Source organism: Tasmannia lanceolata, unplaced genomic scaffold (genome assembly GCF_043159265.1).
Source record: "Tasmannia lanceolata isolate RefF3 unplaced genomic scaffold, GAP_Taslan_0.1 ptg000037l, whole genome shotgun sequence".
In the NCBI taxonomy this organism is placed as follows: domain Eukaryota; kingdom Viridiplantae; phylum Streptophyta; class Magnoliopsida; order Canellales; family Winteraceae; genus Tasmannia; species Tasmannia lanceolata.
The window spans coordinates 9,990,582-10,005,520 of record NW_027518714.1 but is presented as its reverse complement, the minus strand read 5'-3'; the positions used below and the strand labels follow the sequence as shown (position 1 = coordinate 10,005,520).

General features: G+C 38.0%; 1 protein-coding gene across 1 annotated transcript; it reads right to left on the bottom strand.

Moving 5' to 3' along the window:
* Positions 1-2,102: 2,102 nt before the first annotated feature.
* On the bottom strand, positions 2,103-14,602 carry APA1 (aspartic proteinase A1). The gene is made up of 14 exons (XM_077370839.1): positions 14,418-14,602; positions 13,190-13,560; positions 13,000-13,060; positions 11,275-11,369; positions 11,082-11,194; positions 10,649-10,817; positions 10,519-10,558; positions 10,344-10,408; positions 9,739-9,852; positions 9,560-9,624; positions 9,314-9,470; positions 9,117-9,236; positions 2,543-2,631; positions 2,103-2,379 (listed from the first exon to the last, which is right to left on the bottom strand). Exons 2-14 carry the CDS (start codon positions 13,553-13,555, stop codon positions 2,295-2,297), a joined length of 1,539 nt encoding a protein of 512 aa, XP_077226954.1. The 5' UTR covers positions 13,556-13,560; positions 14,418-14,602; the 3' UTR covers positions 2,103-2,294.
* Positions 14,603-14,939: the final 337 nt, after the last annotated feature.

Below are 14,939 nucleotides of genomic sequence, written 5' to 3'. Positions count from 1 at the left end.
TTTGTTCCCTCCACCCCCCAAAAACAAATCCATGGCTGAAAGAGGCGAGCGAGGCGGATTTAGACGCGGATTCGGCCGAGGCGGAGGCCGAGGCAACCGAGGCCGAGGCGATCGCCGTGGTGGCCGACGTGGCGGTGGCCGTCGTGAGGAGGAAGAAAAATGGGTGCCCATAACAAAACTAGGCCGTCTAGTAAGAGAAGGAAAAATCCGAAGCCTAGAACAGATCTACCTCCATTCCCTCCCTGTAAAGGAGCATCAAATCATTGAAACCTTTTCAAAAAAAAAGATCTGGTTTCTTATCTTTTCTTGTTTCTTTTTTCTTAATTTCTTTTGTCTTAAAAATGATATCAGCAGCCCCTTTTGTCATACGAATTTGTTATAAAGTTAAAAATGATATCAACACCCCCCACTTAATACTATTAGTTAATATAATTGTCGGTTCGGTTCGGTTCTCGGTTCCAAGTCCCCAAACCCAGAACCGAACCGAAAGCCATCGGTTCCCAGATTCGGGACCCAGAACCGAACCGTGAAGTTCCAGAACCGAACCGAACCGAACCGAAGCAGCCGGTTCGGTTCGGTTCTTCGGTTAAAACCGGAACCATGTCCAGCCCTACAATCGTGGACCACATCGGTTTCAAGTTATATTAAGAACTAAAAAAGATGTACACAGCATATATAAAAATATTAGTACTGTTGGTGAGATTTGGTTCATCTGACCACTCTGGCCAATGGTGAGCGTTCATGGCGGTGACAGAACCAGTTGTGGTTCAATGTGTTCGGCCAATTTCAACGTGAAGCACAAAATCAACCATGTGATCTCTCGAAAATATGAGTGGGGATATCATTTAAAAAAAAAAAGGAGTGTATTGTGATGAAAACGTAAAGGTACTAAAAATGCAAATGTGGGGGAAAGGAAATGGCACTTGAAATAAATACTTTGAATGGTAAGAACAATCATAAATATAGGGCAACATCAATAAGCTACCCTGGATTTTTATTTTTATTTTGCATAATTTTCATGCTTAAATCCAAACATCCCCTAAACCTACCCGACCCTCATTTTTCACCATCGGCAATACGAAAATATGATCGGGAAGCCGGAGCACTATCTCACTCTGTTATGCCTCTCTCTGTCCACTGAGAGGGTCCTTGTTTTTTCATAAATCCTATCAGTTGGCCTTCTTTTGGCAAATTTAGAAGATTGATGTCATCAGTTGGTAAAAGCGCTCATCCTAAACGTTCTTTGTTGGGCCCAAAATGGGAACGGGCTGGGGTTATGAACTTATAATCATGGAATCGACTCGATCATCAGATTATAAGTTCATTCCATACCGGACCAGACCGGAATAGGGTTATGTACATTCTTATTATGAGAAGGGGTCATTCGAGCGTATGTAAATAGATACTATGTTTACATATGGATCCCTACGTCGTTACATTCCATTTAGGATTAGAAATAGGCGTAATCGGACCTGCTTTTTACATATCTATCGTTATTTGGGTACCATATTTACTTCTTTCTAAGACCTAAATCAAGTCTGCAGACCTACAATGCGAGATTACATTTTTCTCAGCAAAGGCCCCTCGCCAAGAGCAAAATAAGAAAATGAAGAAGAAAGGAATTCTCATGTACTCTACTTTCTCCGCTATTTTTCAGTGGAAAGGATCTAAAAAATAGAAGCAATTTAGGTTGGGATTGAAGGGAGACACTGGTGGGAAGCTCACTCTGATACCAGCCTAAAGTATGGGTTTCTTAGAACAGAATCATATTTCGTATTGGGCGCAAGCCAAAAGCTTTGGTAATCGCATTTGTAGCCCTCGCCAGAGCTTCTCTGACTCTGATTCAAAGCGAGTTGCACGATGGATTTAAACTCAAAATGACACCAATTTCCTTACATGGTATCTAGACTTCAATTTTCCATTCCTCAATAACTACTACTGCTTCCTTCTGCTATCTTTCTTGAGCTCCCATTTCTTCCCCGACAAACTGAAAGAAATTATGTCTAAACAACATAGGAGAGCAAAGAAAATGTTTACTACAACAAAACTGACATGAAAATCAGAGAATGGATGCAAGTCTAATTGCAAGTCTAAGACAGGTATGATAAAGGCGATTCCAATTGCAAGTCTAATACAATTCATTGTTTATATATAATACTAGAAAACGCCAAACATGACAGGTGCTAGATATGTACAAGCACACATTACCGTAAGTATCATACATGAACTGCTTAGATCATGTAAAAGTTTTGTTAAAGATGTCGGATATTAACAACGGGTAACCAAGACATGGCTTAAGCTGCTTCTGCAAACCCAACCCTCAAGTTGCCGTAATCGAACACGGTGTGATAGACTCCCATGAAGACATCACCCAAGATCCTGCATGGAAACAATACATACCTCACAAATTATACAATGATATATGGCAAGAGCACCATTCAACTGCATATAATCATCTATGAAATGATCATCATCATCATCATTGTCACTAGAAAAATAACAAAATAGAAGGGGTTTCAGAACCATTGGTAAGGGCAATTACCAGATAGGACCACGGGGAGGTGGTACATCCAAAGCAGTAAATCCACTAATACACTGAGCTGCAGGTCCCTCGCCCACTTTAAGGATGTACTGTTCACAAGGGCAGTAGCACCGTTAGAAACATCTAAAAATAATGTAAGCAATGTCTGATTAGAAAAGGTTATAATCATGTTTTATGTCAGATGTCCCCGGTTTTCATTAGCAATCATTTCTTCCTATCAGATAGCATTATAGGACCATTGCCCTATAGATGATGACCAAACAAACAAAAATTACCATTACCATATTAGTTAACGATAAGGAGCTAATCAAATCAAAGGAAAAGACTCTTTCTGTAGATGATAATGAATATCGGATAAACATAAAATACTAACAAAAAACAAAATATGCACTGAATAGAAACTGGTCGAGAAGAATTTCCAGGCTTCAAAAGTAAAATGAAAAAAATAGAAAGTTTGATTTTTATGATTACTGCCTTCTCTATATTGAAAATTGTTAAAAGAAACATGTTCGCCAATTTCATCCCACCACTTAGACCTGCAAAACAACTGGGAAAACATATTACCTCATTTCTGGAACCAAACTAAATTTTCATGGCCAATTCAGAGAGTAGTCAGTCTACACAAAAGCATTAATATGTTGTATTGTATCACAAATTGAGATTATCAGCAAATTTCATTTGCAACGTTTAACTCGAAAAATCAGTTCTCAATAACATGCAGCAGCAAAATTTGGCTTTTGAGGACGACCAAAACAGAATTTTGATTATGTTCGTTCTTATTGTGACTTGATCATGAACAATACAAGTATATTTGAAATTCTCATGGAAAGATAAGAGACTTTAAACTTAAGGCCTGAAAAAATCTACACAGAGGAATCATTTGTCTTTTCCACATTTCAAATCATTGAATGCGGCACAATGCTTTGGAGGAGTGCAATTCTCTTTGGAGAGACTAATCATGGCTAAGTATGGGGAGGGTTGGGAAGGGAGTGTGGGAAGAGAGTTACCTAACAGTTGTGTTTCGGGATCAAAGAGGTGTTTTCCCTGTTTATTAGGAATAGCGTGAGGAAGGGGGATAGGCCTCAATTCTGGAAGGATGTGTAGTTGGGTCACAGTCTGTTTTGTCTTGAGTTTCTGAGCCACTATAGGATTGTCTATTAGAAGGGAGTTAGAGTTTGATATTGCTTCGAAAGGTTGGGTGGGATTTCAGTGCGAGGATGGGAATGGGAGTGCCGTCATCTTAAAAACGTGAAGATCTTTGCCATATAAAATGTCATTGGGAGTCTTGGTAGTGTTGTCATAGCATTCTACCTTGAGGAATGTAGGATTTGGGCTCTTGTTCCAGGCCCTGATAGTGTTGTCATAGCATGCTTGGTTATGCTATGGTTCAGTTGTTCTTCTCTTGTTTGGTTAGGCATCCTTGCCGTCCGTTGCTCACAAGATTTGCTTTGGGTGGACGTTCGCTAATGGAAGATCAATACCACAGATATCCATTAATGCAAGCAATGCTTTCCGACGTACAGGTGCATTGTCTGCAATGTCAACGAGGAGATTGGCAATTATTTATTTATCCATTGCTCAGTTGCCAGAATTGTGTTGAGAGTTGAGACACATTTCATAGGTGGTGCAACATTTTGTGGGTAATTCCACACTCTTTCCTACCACTTTTGGAGGGGTGGAACTGTAAGCACCTTGGTCAGAAAGGGAGAATCCATCGGAGCATGAGTCCGTTCGTGGTGAATTGGTGCCTACGGTAAGAGATGAACCATAGTACTCTTTTTATAGGTATGAACCATAGTACTTTAAAGGATAACACGAAGAGTATCATTGGGACTGCGGGTTATATGAGCCGGCTGATCATGTAGTGGGCTAGCGGCGGAAGGAGTGTACTCATAATTGGTCTTCTATCATTTTAGCCAGTTTTAGCCAGGGTGCCGAAGGAGAAGTGCCACCCCAAATGGATTCCTTCATCCTTCAGATCTATTAAGCGTAATTTTGATAGAGCATCTTTGAGTAACCATGGATCTGCTGGTATTGGTGGGGCATTTAGGGATCACTTAGGGGATTGGCGTAGGACGATCTCAAGGAGATGAAACACCCAAAATATCTGGAATTGGGGTTGTTTGAATAGGTTGCAAATCTGGACATATCTGTAATTTTGGAGTAATATGAAGATCCGACCGTCGGATCTGGTGCATCATCGGATATAGGCAGCTAAGATCAATCTAACAAAGTTAGATGCCAATGAGACCATCGGATCGTCAATCTAGGAAGAAAGAAAAAGATATGCATGTTTTGGAAAATGGACAGTTCATATCTGATCTCGGATACAGATCTAACCGTTAGATTACTTTAGTTTTCCGTATTCAGATGTGTTATAGCAGCTATTGAGTAGGAATTACCCCCAAATTTTGGTCTAGATCGGACCGTTGGATCGAAAGTTATGGGGTCCGCAAGGGACAGTTCTCAAGGACAGTTCTTGATCTTGGGATCAGAACAAGAATTGGAATCAACAATGACTAAATAAGCCTAGCAGATATCCAAATCTAGGGCTGTTGATTCCCTACGTGGGGGAGGAAAAGGAAAACACTCGAGGGACGGGATTTTGTTGGATTGAACGACAAAAAGGGGAATATGAAAATGGGAGAATGATCTTGAAAGAGTAAAGAAAATAAACAAAGAAAAGAACTAAGACAGCAAAGATGATGGGTAAACCTGGAATCGATCCAGGATCTCCCCTAAGACTTCGCACACTCAGGATTGCTTCGCACTACGATCAAACCTGGAAGATTCGCACTCCCAAATCTGGGCTTCCCGCCTAGATGCTTCAAGATTACCTCTTTGAAAATAAAAGGTTTCACACCTAAAATACCAAGAACCAATCCCTAAATTTTATGATCATCCAAAAGAGCAAAAAATGCATTAAAGTTATAGTTGTCGACATGGGCAACCCCCACTGCCTATCAATGATTTTCAAAAATAAAATAAATAAAAGAAGTATCAATGATTTTCAAAAATAAAATAAATAAAAGAAGGCTTACTCACTACATAGACTCTTACCTAAACATTGAGACTCAAACTCTTAACAATTCCACTTGCAACTTCCTAATCCCACTACATCTATAGATCAAATCTGATCTTTATTAAACAACAACAAAATGAAACAAATCCCTAACAACTAAGAAGTTATAGGTGGGGTACCATGGTCTTTTTCTACTAATATTACTTTGTTTCTACTAACATTACTTTGTTTCAATAGGCCCCACACACGTATTACGAGAATTCTAAGTGGGGAGAGGGTTTTAAGTCATTAGAGGGTATTTTAGTCTAGCAGTGTTATGTTTTGTTTTAAGTCACGAGTTCGAGTCACGGAAACAGCCTCTCTTCAAAGCAGGGGTAAGGCTGCGTACATCTAGCCCTCTCCAGACCCCGCAATGGCGGGAGCTTCATGCACTGGGCTGCCCCCTCATTGTTATGTTTTGTTTAGGTTTTTAGAACTTTTTAGATCTCTTCTTTTTCTTATATGTTTTAAGCCCCAAAACACTTTTCTTTTATGAACGATGATGACAATGATGAATGGATGATACATGAATGATGATTGACGAAAGATTTTGAAAACTTCTCTTGTGAAGGCGTGATGCCATGATATTCCCTAAAGTGTGATGCCTAAAAACCCCTTGGTACGATGGTTGGTGAGATTCCAACTTTGATATTTGTCGCTTCATGTTTCTTCTTCTTTTTATTCTTCTACAAAAACAATCTGCCAGGGACCGTGCCTAAAACCTCAAAACCATAATTTTTCGTTTTTTTACTAATCCCATCTCCAAGGTTTGAAATTTCAGTTTCAACTGTGGAAATTTTTGTAATTTCGGTCTAAATCATAAAATTTTGGCCGTATTTTTAAAAATTTTGGTCTCGGTCCCAGTCAAAATCCGAATTTTCAGTGGAAATTTCGGTATTTCGGCCGAAATGTAAAACCGTGCCCATCTCAACCTAAACCCTACACCCCTTAATCTTGCATGAAACCCTTGCATGCACCTTCGTGGCATATGTCTTGACCCTTCTAAACCTAACGGAAACGTAGTAGAAATATTTTTCCAATTACGCACAAATTTTATGACACGAAACATTACCCGCCCATCATTTGCAACGGTAATGTTCCTTGTATAGATCCATCCTACATCAGTCTAGTATCTGAGCGAAGGATTAGTCCTTCCTTTGATTGTCCTGCATCAGATTTAGTATCATAGCTCGATGATCCTGCATCAGATTTGATATTAGAGCTACATCGGTCCTACATCAGATTTGGTATTAGAGCAACACATTAGTCATTCATTCGATCATCCTGCATCATGCGACGTCATGTAGTCACGTGTGCTGGGTGCAGCAGTAGACTCTTATGGACTGATGTTTTGTATTTGGGTTGGTTTTATAAGCATAATGCTCTCCATTTCAGGGACACCTCATCCCATTGCACTTTCTGATTTTCAACTAATAACAAATGGCACTGTTACCATTCCGGAAAAAAAATGATAAGGTGCAGCTTCAAAGGAAAAAAAAGCCGATAAAAAATAAGACCAACTTGCCTCAATTCCCAAAATAGACATAAAACCAGCCCAAATTCTTATAAAAGAAATACTTCTTTTACAACTCCAAAACCTTCCCAAAGAAAGGACTCCAAATCATAGACACTTTCCAACATTAAAACTGACCTAAAAGATTTCTAGAGGTCAACTCAGATTATAACTAAATATAAAAACAGACATTTCCAACCCAAAACTAAATATGTTTAGTAAAATAATTCTTAAACCCCATCTAAAACTCATCAGAAAATTCGAATCAAAATCAAATAAAATAAATAAAAGAGAGAAGTTTCCCAATGTTTTGCCAGTGTTTTATCTTTTATACCCCATCATCACACAGGCATAAGCTCCTACAGCTTTAGATGGAATAGAAAGGCAGTTGTAGAGGGAATTTATTGCACTCACCATTAAATGGTGACCAAAGGATAAGAAAGTCTGCTAGTTTCACAATGTGTAGTCTGGGCACATTTGCCAACTGCTAACCTTTGTTTTTGTTAAAGTATAAAAGATTAAATACTGCCTTCTACAACAGCTAAAGTTTTTGGAGTAACCGGTTGTTTCACATGGTATCAGAGCAAATGCGAGAGTTCAAACCTCCTCCGATAGCAAAAATCCACAATGGCCAAACCCAAAAGAGGGGCCACACGTGCCATGTGTAGGCCAACCCTAGAAAGAGGGGCCAAACGTGAGGGGGAGTGTTAAAGTATAAAAGATTAAATACTGCCTTCTCCAACAGCTTAAGCTTTTGTAGTAACTGGTTGTTTCACAGTTTTTTTGGGTGCCTAGGCTGGATGTAGTCATGTACTTAGCTCCCTACACATAATGGAACTAATTACGGCAATGGATTGGACATTTGTCAATGGAAACATGATATCAGGAACCATCTTTGAATAACATCCCCGTCCACGGACTGCTTTTCTTCATCTTTCTCCCCTTTGAGGACATGCTGGATGTTATAGTAGCATGTTTTTACATGATAGTTATTCTAAACAAAGCTGAAGGATCTACAAAACATTTGGAAAAATTGTGGCAAACAGCGCATTATTCATGGATGAATCACATTCCCACATTGAGGAATGCAAAGTTCGAGAATTTTCCAAGAAGGAATTATCATGCAACATTTACACAGGACTTGCACCGCAATCAAGGCGAGAGATCATTATTTGTGTTATATCCCTACGGGTGTAATGGTGTAAGAGATCCACATAATTCCAATGCACACAACAAACATAACAGAAAATAATATAAAAAGCAGATGAAGTCCAAACAGAAGTCCAGCACATGACTACTACTTTTCTTGTTATGAATCTCTTGTTCTGAGGAGAAGATAAAGCAAAGCACGCCCTTAAGAAGAATGACAGTAAGATGCAATGCTAAGATTTCCCATGAAAAAGAAAACAAAGAACCACATTTGTAAATTTTAAGGATAACAAGGATGACTAAATGGAAATATGTGTGTGAGGCATAGTCACAAAAGCCTTCCGATATTTTAGGAGGTGTTTTCAAAAAAATATCGCGATATTTTGCGATATTTTGATAAAATGATAAAATCCAAAAATTTTACAGAGATTCTTAAAAATCTTAGAGATATCTTCATATTTTACTTTTTACTACGAAAATATCCTGATAAATTCACAATATTATTTGTTGTCCTAATTTTGTTATTAAATTTATATTTTTACATATTTTAAATATGTTTTTCCACTTTTCCAATGCTCAACTCAACTCAACTCTAAGCCTTTGTCCCAACAAAAATAATAGTCATTTTTCCGACATATACAAGGAGAAAAGAAGCTGAAACAAGATCAAATGGTAGATTGTCATGCCAATGTTTTTTTTTTTTTTTTGGAAAGGAGATTGTCATGCCAAATATGGATGGAACATGGTTAGGGAAGGGCTGGAAGGCCAATCGCCTGCAACTCACAAATAATTATCTGTAAATAAGTACAAAGTAAGGATATATTCTAGGAACATCCAGAATTATAACATACCTGATCTGGGGTGAGGTCAAATGTTTTGCCCCCAATGGTGAAAGAAACACTGGGCATGGAAGAAAGAACACTGCAGTCGACAGCTGATTCTCCCATTGGACTAGGCAGTCGGTCGCAAAGCTGTAACATAACCAACAACCATGAGCCAACATGCAAGCATTTTGTGGAACAGTTTGCAAAGCTTGGCGTTACTTCACCTCATTGATGTAGTTCAATATAAGATCCTGTGTCTTATTCTGCCTAAGCTGATTTTGAATCCATACAACCGCCATCTCACAAGCAGAGCACATTGGATCGCCCACACCAACAGATTTGCCCTTACCGTCCTTATTCACTACACTCTCGATTCCAATACTGTCCACAGACAAGATCACATTGTATTACATATTGATGAAAAATGAAAGGAAAAAAAATTTGAAAAAAATGATAAATAGGAAGCTGACCTAACACTTTGGGTTCCATCAAAAGCGCACAAACTAATCTGAGAGCAGATTTTTCTCGGATTTGCCTGTATAATTACACCCATAAATCAAGAAATGAGCAAGCCTTCTTTAGGTAATCACATGCTTTGAATATGTTAGAGGACATACCACTTTTTTTTTTTGAAAATTAAAGGACATACCTCACTCAACAACATTTCCATTATCAGTTCACCATATTGTGACACTACAGTTTTGCACTCCTGGCTAACAACTCCAGCAGCTCCAACGGCATGATTGATTTCAGTAATAACAGTCTGCATATAATTAAGAGAATAACAAAAATTAGGTGAGAATCCACCAACAACAAACAAGTAGTAAGCCTCAATATGGAAAAGTGAAATTAGAGCAACCAGCATTAACACCTGGGAGCATCCTATAAAAAATTGAGCATTAGAATGCATCGAAATGAACAAGAGAATATAGAAGAGAAGTAAGGGATTAAGTGCGCCATATCAACAATTGGATTATGAAAAATCTTAATTTGCAATGCAAATTATAATAAAAATATAAGGGAACAATAAATATGTAAAAAGATACTAAATACAACAAAGGCATCTAAGACACAGAATTAATTATAGCATAAACAAGAATGCAAAACATAAGTAAAACTACAAATCAAGTTTCCTCTTACACCCATATTAGACATGAATTAAATATGCATGCCACCACATGCATCCAATGAGACATTTTCCAAAAAAAAAAAGTAGATCCTAGAAATTGACTAAATATAAATGCCGATACGTACTGTAGGACCCGCAATCAAAGAAGTTCCAGAATCTGCAATTGCCGAACAACCTTCTGCACAGAATCCTGAGAATCGAAATGCCTATTAATAAAACAATGAATAGGTACTATAACCTTAAAAGAAAAGGCGCATGTCCCTAAAAAAATGAACACAACAGAAATCACCCGTAAATTACCAGTTGTTTGACCACCAACGAGGACATCTCCCATGTCAAACTGAAACAGAAGAACAATAAAAATATGAATTGGAGAAGAACATAATATTTTATCATGTATGGTAGGAATGTGAGACTTTGAAAGACTCACCTGCCAGTAACCTTTCTGGGTCACAGGAACATAAGTGTGCTTGCCCTTATAATGGTCAGGGTCAACCCCTCCAAACACAATTTCACCCCCCTCTTCTTCCTCGGCGTTTCGGTTAAACCAAAAGGAGAAAACAGGTTCATTGACAAGACCTTGGTTGACCATGTTGTACCTACCAAATTATAAGCTAATTGGGTTACATTGTCAATTAAGTAATCCCTAAAGCCTCAACCATAAACTACTGCTATAACTTCATGATTTACCATTACAGATATCATCTATAAGCAAAAAATCAAACCTCTCCGAGCACCCCACTGCCAATCCATGTTTAATGTAATAAAGCAAGTAACATAGACAACACAATCTACAATAAGACAATCGCATTATAACATAAAAAAAAAAGAAATCAATTAATAGTCAAGATATGATAGCATACCATACAGGCACAACATTCCCAACAGAGATTTCTTGAAATCCAAGTCCAAGGATGCCATCAAACTTGGCCATCAAAAATGTGATGCCAGGCTCTCTAGTGGCTTCAATGAAAACCTGCGGCAGATTTCCAGAATGAATATTAGGGGTGATCAAATTTTGATCTTTCATATGAAGACAATTTTTAAAGAATTTACCTGATCCTTGACAACAAGGTCACCGAGTTGTACATGGTCTTCACTTAAGAAACCCGAAATTGCTCCAGTCCCATAGTGAATATCACAAGATTTCCCTGCACAAAAAAAGGACACATAATATGTCTGAATCATGCTCTTCAGAAATAACATCATGAAAAGTAAAATTCATAGAAAATTTCTATCTTATAGTGCTAGTGTCGAGATCATCGGTGATCATGAGTAAGGAGTACCATGATCTAGGCAGTTTCACAGATGTAACGAGCCAAGGACGTAACTAACATTTAAGGTAAATACAAGGAAGTATGCACGGAGAATCATAACAGGATATCAGAAAAAATACTTGAGGAACATAGTACTAATACTGTGCATGAGACAAATACATTACATAACTATTTTTAGTACAGACAAGAAAATCAGCAGTTAATATTAAGTTGTGTATTTGATGAACCAAACAATTACAAATTAGCACCAAAGAAAATCAACATCAAGGACTAGTGAGGCAGAGCATAGCGGCAAACTCTAATTGACCTCTGAAAAACCAGTAGCCATTACTAAATTACCAGATGAGGCTTCCCAGACATCAACAGAAAGGACTAAGAAGGCAGAGTGTAGCTGTGACCTCTATTTGACCCTTGCTTAAGTATCTAGCACATTGCTATACTCAGAAGAAAGGGTCAAACAGCTTCCAGAGTTGATACAAAATATCAGTTGAGAGATAGCATTTATCTTAGGTGCCAATGTGTAAGACTAAAAGTCAAATAAGAAATAACCAAACCAAGTGCCGATTAAGTATTACCAAGAAAACTATTCCATGACATGTTTCAGTGTGATGTCTCCTTTAATTGCAATTATTCGGCTAACTATAGAATTCAACTATTTGACACAAAACAATATGTGGGTCGCCACTTCACATTGAACATATTGCATTGATTGGGTTCAATTAAATCAAATGACTTGTAGATTTTAAAACTTTCCATAATTAAAAAACGAGTCTACAAAGGTAAAAAGGTGAGAAATAGTGATGCTCATTACAATATTTTTTTTGTTTATAGGAACCATAACTTCAAAACTCTCCCATGTCATCATCGACTCGCCTAAGTCGACTCCTTTTTACCTCGGTTGTGTTCTTGTTTGGGTCTGCATTTTCCCTACGAAGTCGGTCAAAATTCTTTTGACTCTCCCGAGTTATGACCGCATCCATCGAGGACTCAGGCGCATCAAAAGTACTCAATTGCGCCGTGCCAAGTCAACTAGAATTTGCTTTGGCAGTATTTTAACCCGCATCCGCATTATAATACACTGATATGAACAATGAAGGGCAAGGTGATACCTTAATTGAAAAAAAAAATCTATCTATTTGTAGTCTAAGTTTTATTTCTTATTATTTACACAGTAACTAAAACATAATAGAAGATTAAAAGCATAAACTAATTCAGAAACGTGATAATGATTGAGATTATACAAATCATAAAATCTATGCATATTAGTAGAGGCTACAAAACGCCAATGGTTCTTCAATTAATATCATTGCCATTAGAAAATTATTTTGCATCTCATTTCGACCACCACATTTAATCGTTTATATAGATGAGAAGAGGTTTTGCATACTTCCCAATTTTTCTGAATAGCCATATGATCGAAATAAATACGGAACTACCACTGTATTAATCAAAGAAAACTGGAAATTCAGAAGTAAACAAAAGATAACAGGAGGCAGAAACAAACCATTCTTGTGGTAGGAACTAGATTTGGTGGCCTTGTACTTGCTATGTAAGAAGCACGCAAGCTGTCAAAAGAAAAACATTGAAATTTTCATCTATTCAATCAAACCAGCAAAATTGAATAAAATGAACAGATGAAAATGAAAATGCAAACCCAAAAAAACGAACAGAAAAGGCATGGCAAGGAAACTCACCGAAAAATAGCACTTCGAAGAGGGCACCCACAAGTTGGAACTGCCGGTATCGAATATCACAGTGAACTTCTGAGGTGGAGTGCCTACACTGATCTCTCCAAAATACTGAGCATCCAAGTAGTTCTTCAACGATATAATATCAGTGTCTGAATCCCTGAGATTCCCCCGAAGACCATACCTCCGAGTAGAAGCTCTGAAGGGCTCCTCATCATTTGCTGCAGCTCGTGATGCAAGCCAATTTTGATCATGTGCCTTCTTCTTCAGTCCGATTCTTACGAAACCATCGGCAGAGACAGGAAGAAACGAGGGCAGCAAAAGGAAAGAAAGCAGCAAAGAGACCGTTATGAGTCTGGATCTGATTCCCATTATAGCTGCCGATCCATCACACAAAAATTAGGGTTTTCAAAGCAAAAAAAATTGAGAATAAGACATGATGGGTGTAGAACAATATTTATCAGAAATTCGTTTCGGAATTCACACCAAAAAAAAAACCTAGGGTTTTGGGGGAATCCGATTGCCATTAGAGCTGTTGGTCCACTATACAAAAATTAGGGTTTTCAAAGAAAAAAAAATGAGAATAAGACATTAAGGCTCAAAAATCAAACTAACATTAAGACCCTGTTTGTTTGGGATTATGACAACCGATTGGGACCCCCCAATCCAATTATTGGACTCAAAATTACATTTTAATTTTGAGTCCAGTAATCGGATTAGAGGTGACAATCGGTTGCCACAATCCCAAACGAACAGGGCCTAAATAATCTGCTCTCAGATATACAAGACTTAGGGTTACACAAGAAATTTTTATTCTAAAACGAGAAAGATCTTCATCTCTTATTGGAAATATCTGATCTGAGGACTGAAAACACGTGCACAAAACCCCAGTCAGAAATCAAAGCAAGTAGGTTTTAAAAATTAGGGTTTTGAAAGCCCAAAAAAAAAAAAAAATGAGAATAAGACATGGTCGCAAGTAGTTTTTAAAAATTAGGGTTTTTGTCGCAAATTCATTTCGGATTTTTACCAAAAAAAACCCAAAAATCAAACTCAAATTAAACAATCTGTTCTGAGATATACAAGACCGATGATTACACGAAATTTTTATTCTAAAACTAGAAATATCTTCATCACTTACTAGAAAAATCTGATCTGAGAACTAAAAAGACGAGCATAAAAACCTAGTCAGAAATCAAAGTAAGCATGGAAAAGTTACAGAAAAGAATCGAATTACCGATCGGAGGATTAGCAGTGGGAGTGAACAAAGAGGAAAGAAGAGAAACAGGGTTTCATCAGGCAAGCTTAGCTACTCTGATATTTTATAGTGAAGTCAGTTTCTTTAGACGGGAGTGGACTTTTATAACAACCGTCGGATGTGCCAGTGTCTATGCCGATTAACCGTTGGATGAGGACCAGTTGTGTTCTGTTTGGGAAGGGGCGTCTCACGAGTCTCCCGACATACTTTTATAAAAAGATTGGGAAAATAAAGGGGTCATTGGTAAATTCGCACCCACTGTAGGATGATTCACACTCTTTAAATTGACGTCAAAAGACCTTAAAGTCGACGACTTTTTGACGCTTTTCGACGCCAATTCATGTTACGAAGGTGCGAATCATCGTACAGAGGGAGCGAATTTAACATCTCCCGAATAAAGGGGTGGCCTGCGGGTAAAACGACTTCGGAATTTAATAATTGGAAGTAGGCTAAGGCTAAGGATCCCTTGTGTTGTCTATTTGTGCACGTATCTTCACGCTT

Bases quoted from the DNA above. Each gene is read 5' to 3' on its own strand.
- APA1 (XM_077370839.1), bottom strand. From the start codon at position 13,555: ATGGGAATCAGATCCAGACTCATAACGGTCTCTTTGCTGCTTTCTTTC. The intron at 9,853-10,343 runs GTACGTATCGGC...AATTATATGCAG, and splicing joins CTTTGATTGCGGGTCCTACA to ACTGTTATTACTGAAATCAA. The intron at 9,625-9,738 runs GTATGTCCTTTA...GTAATTATACAG, and splicing joins TGGAAATGTTGTTGAGTGAG to GCAAATCCGAGAAAAATCTG.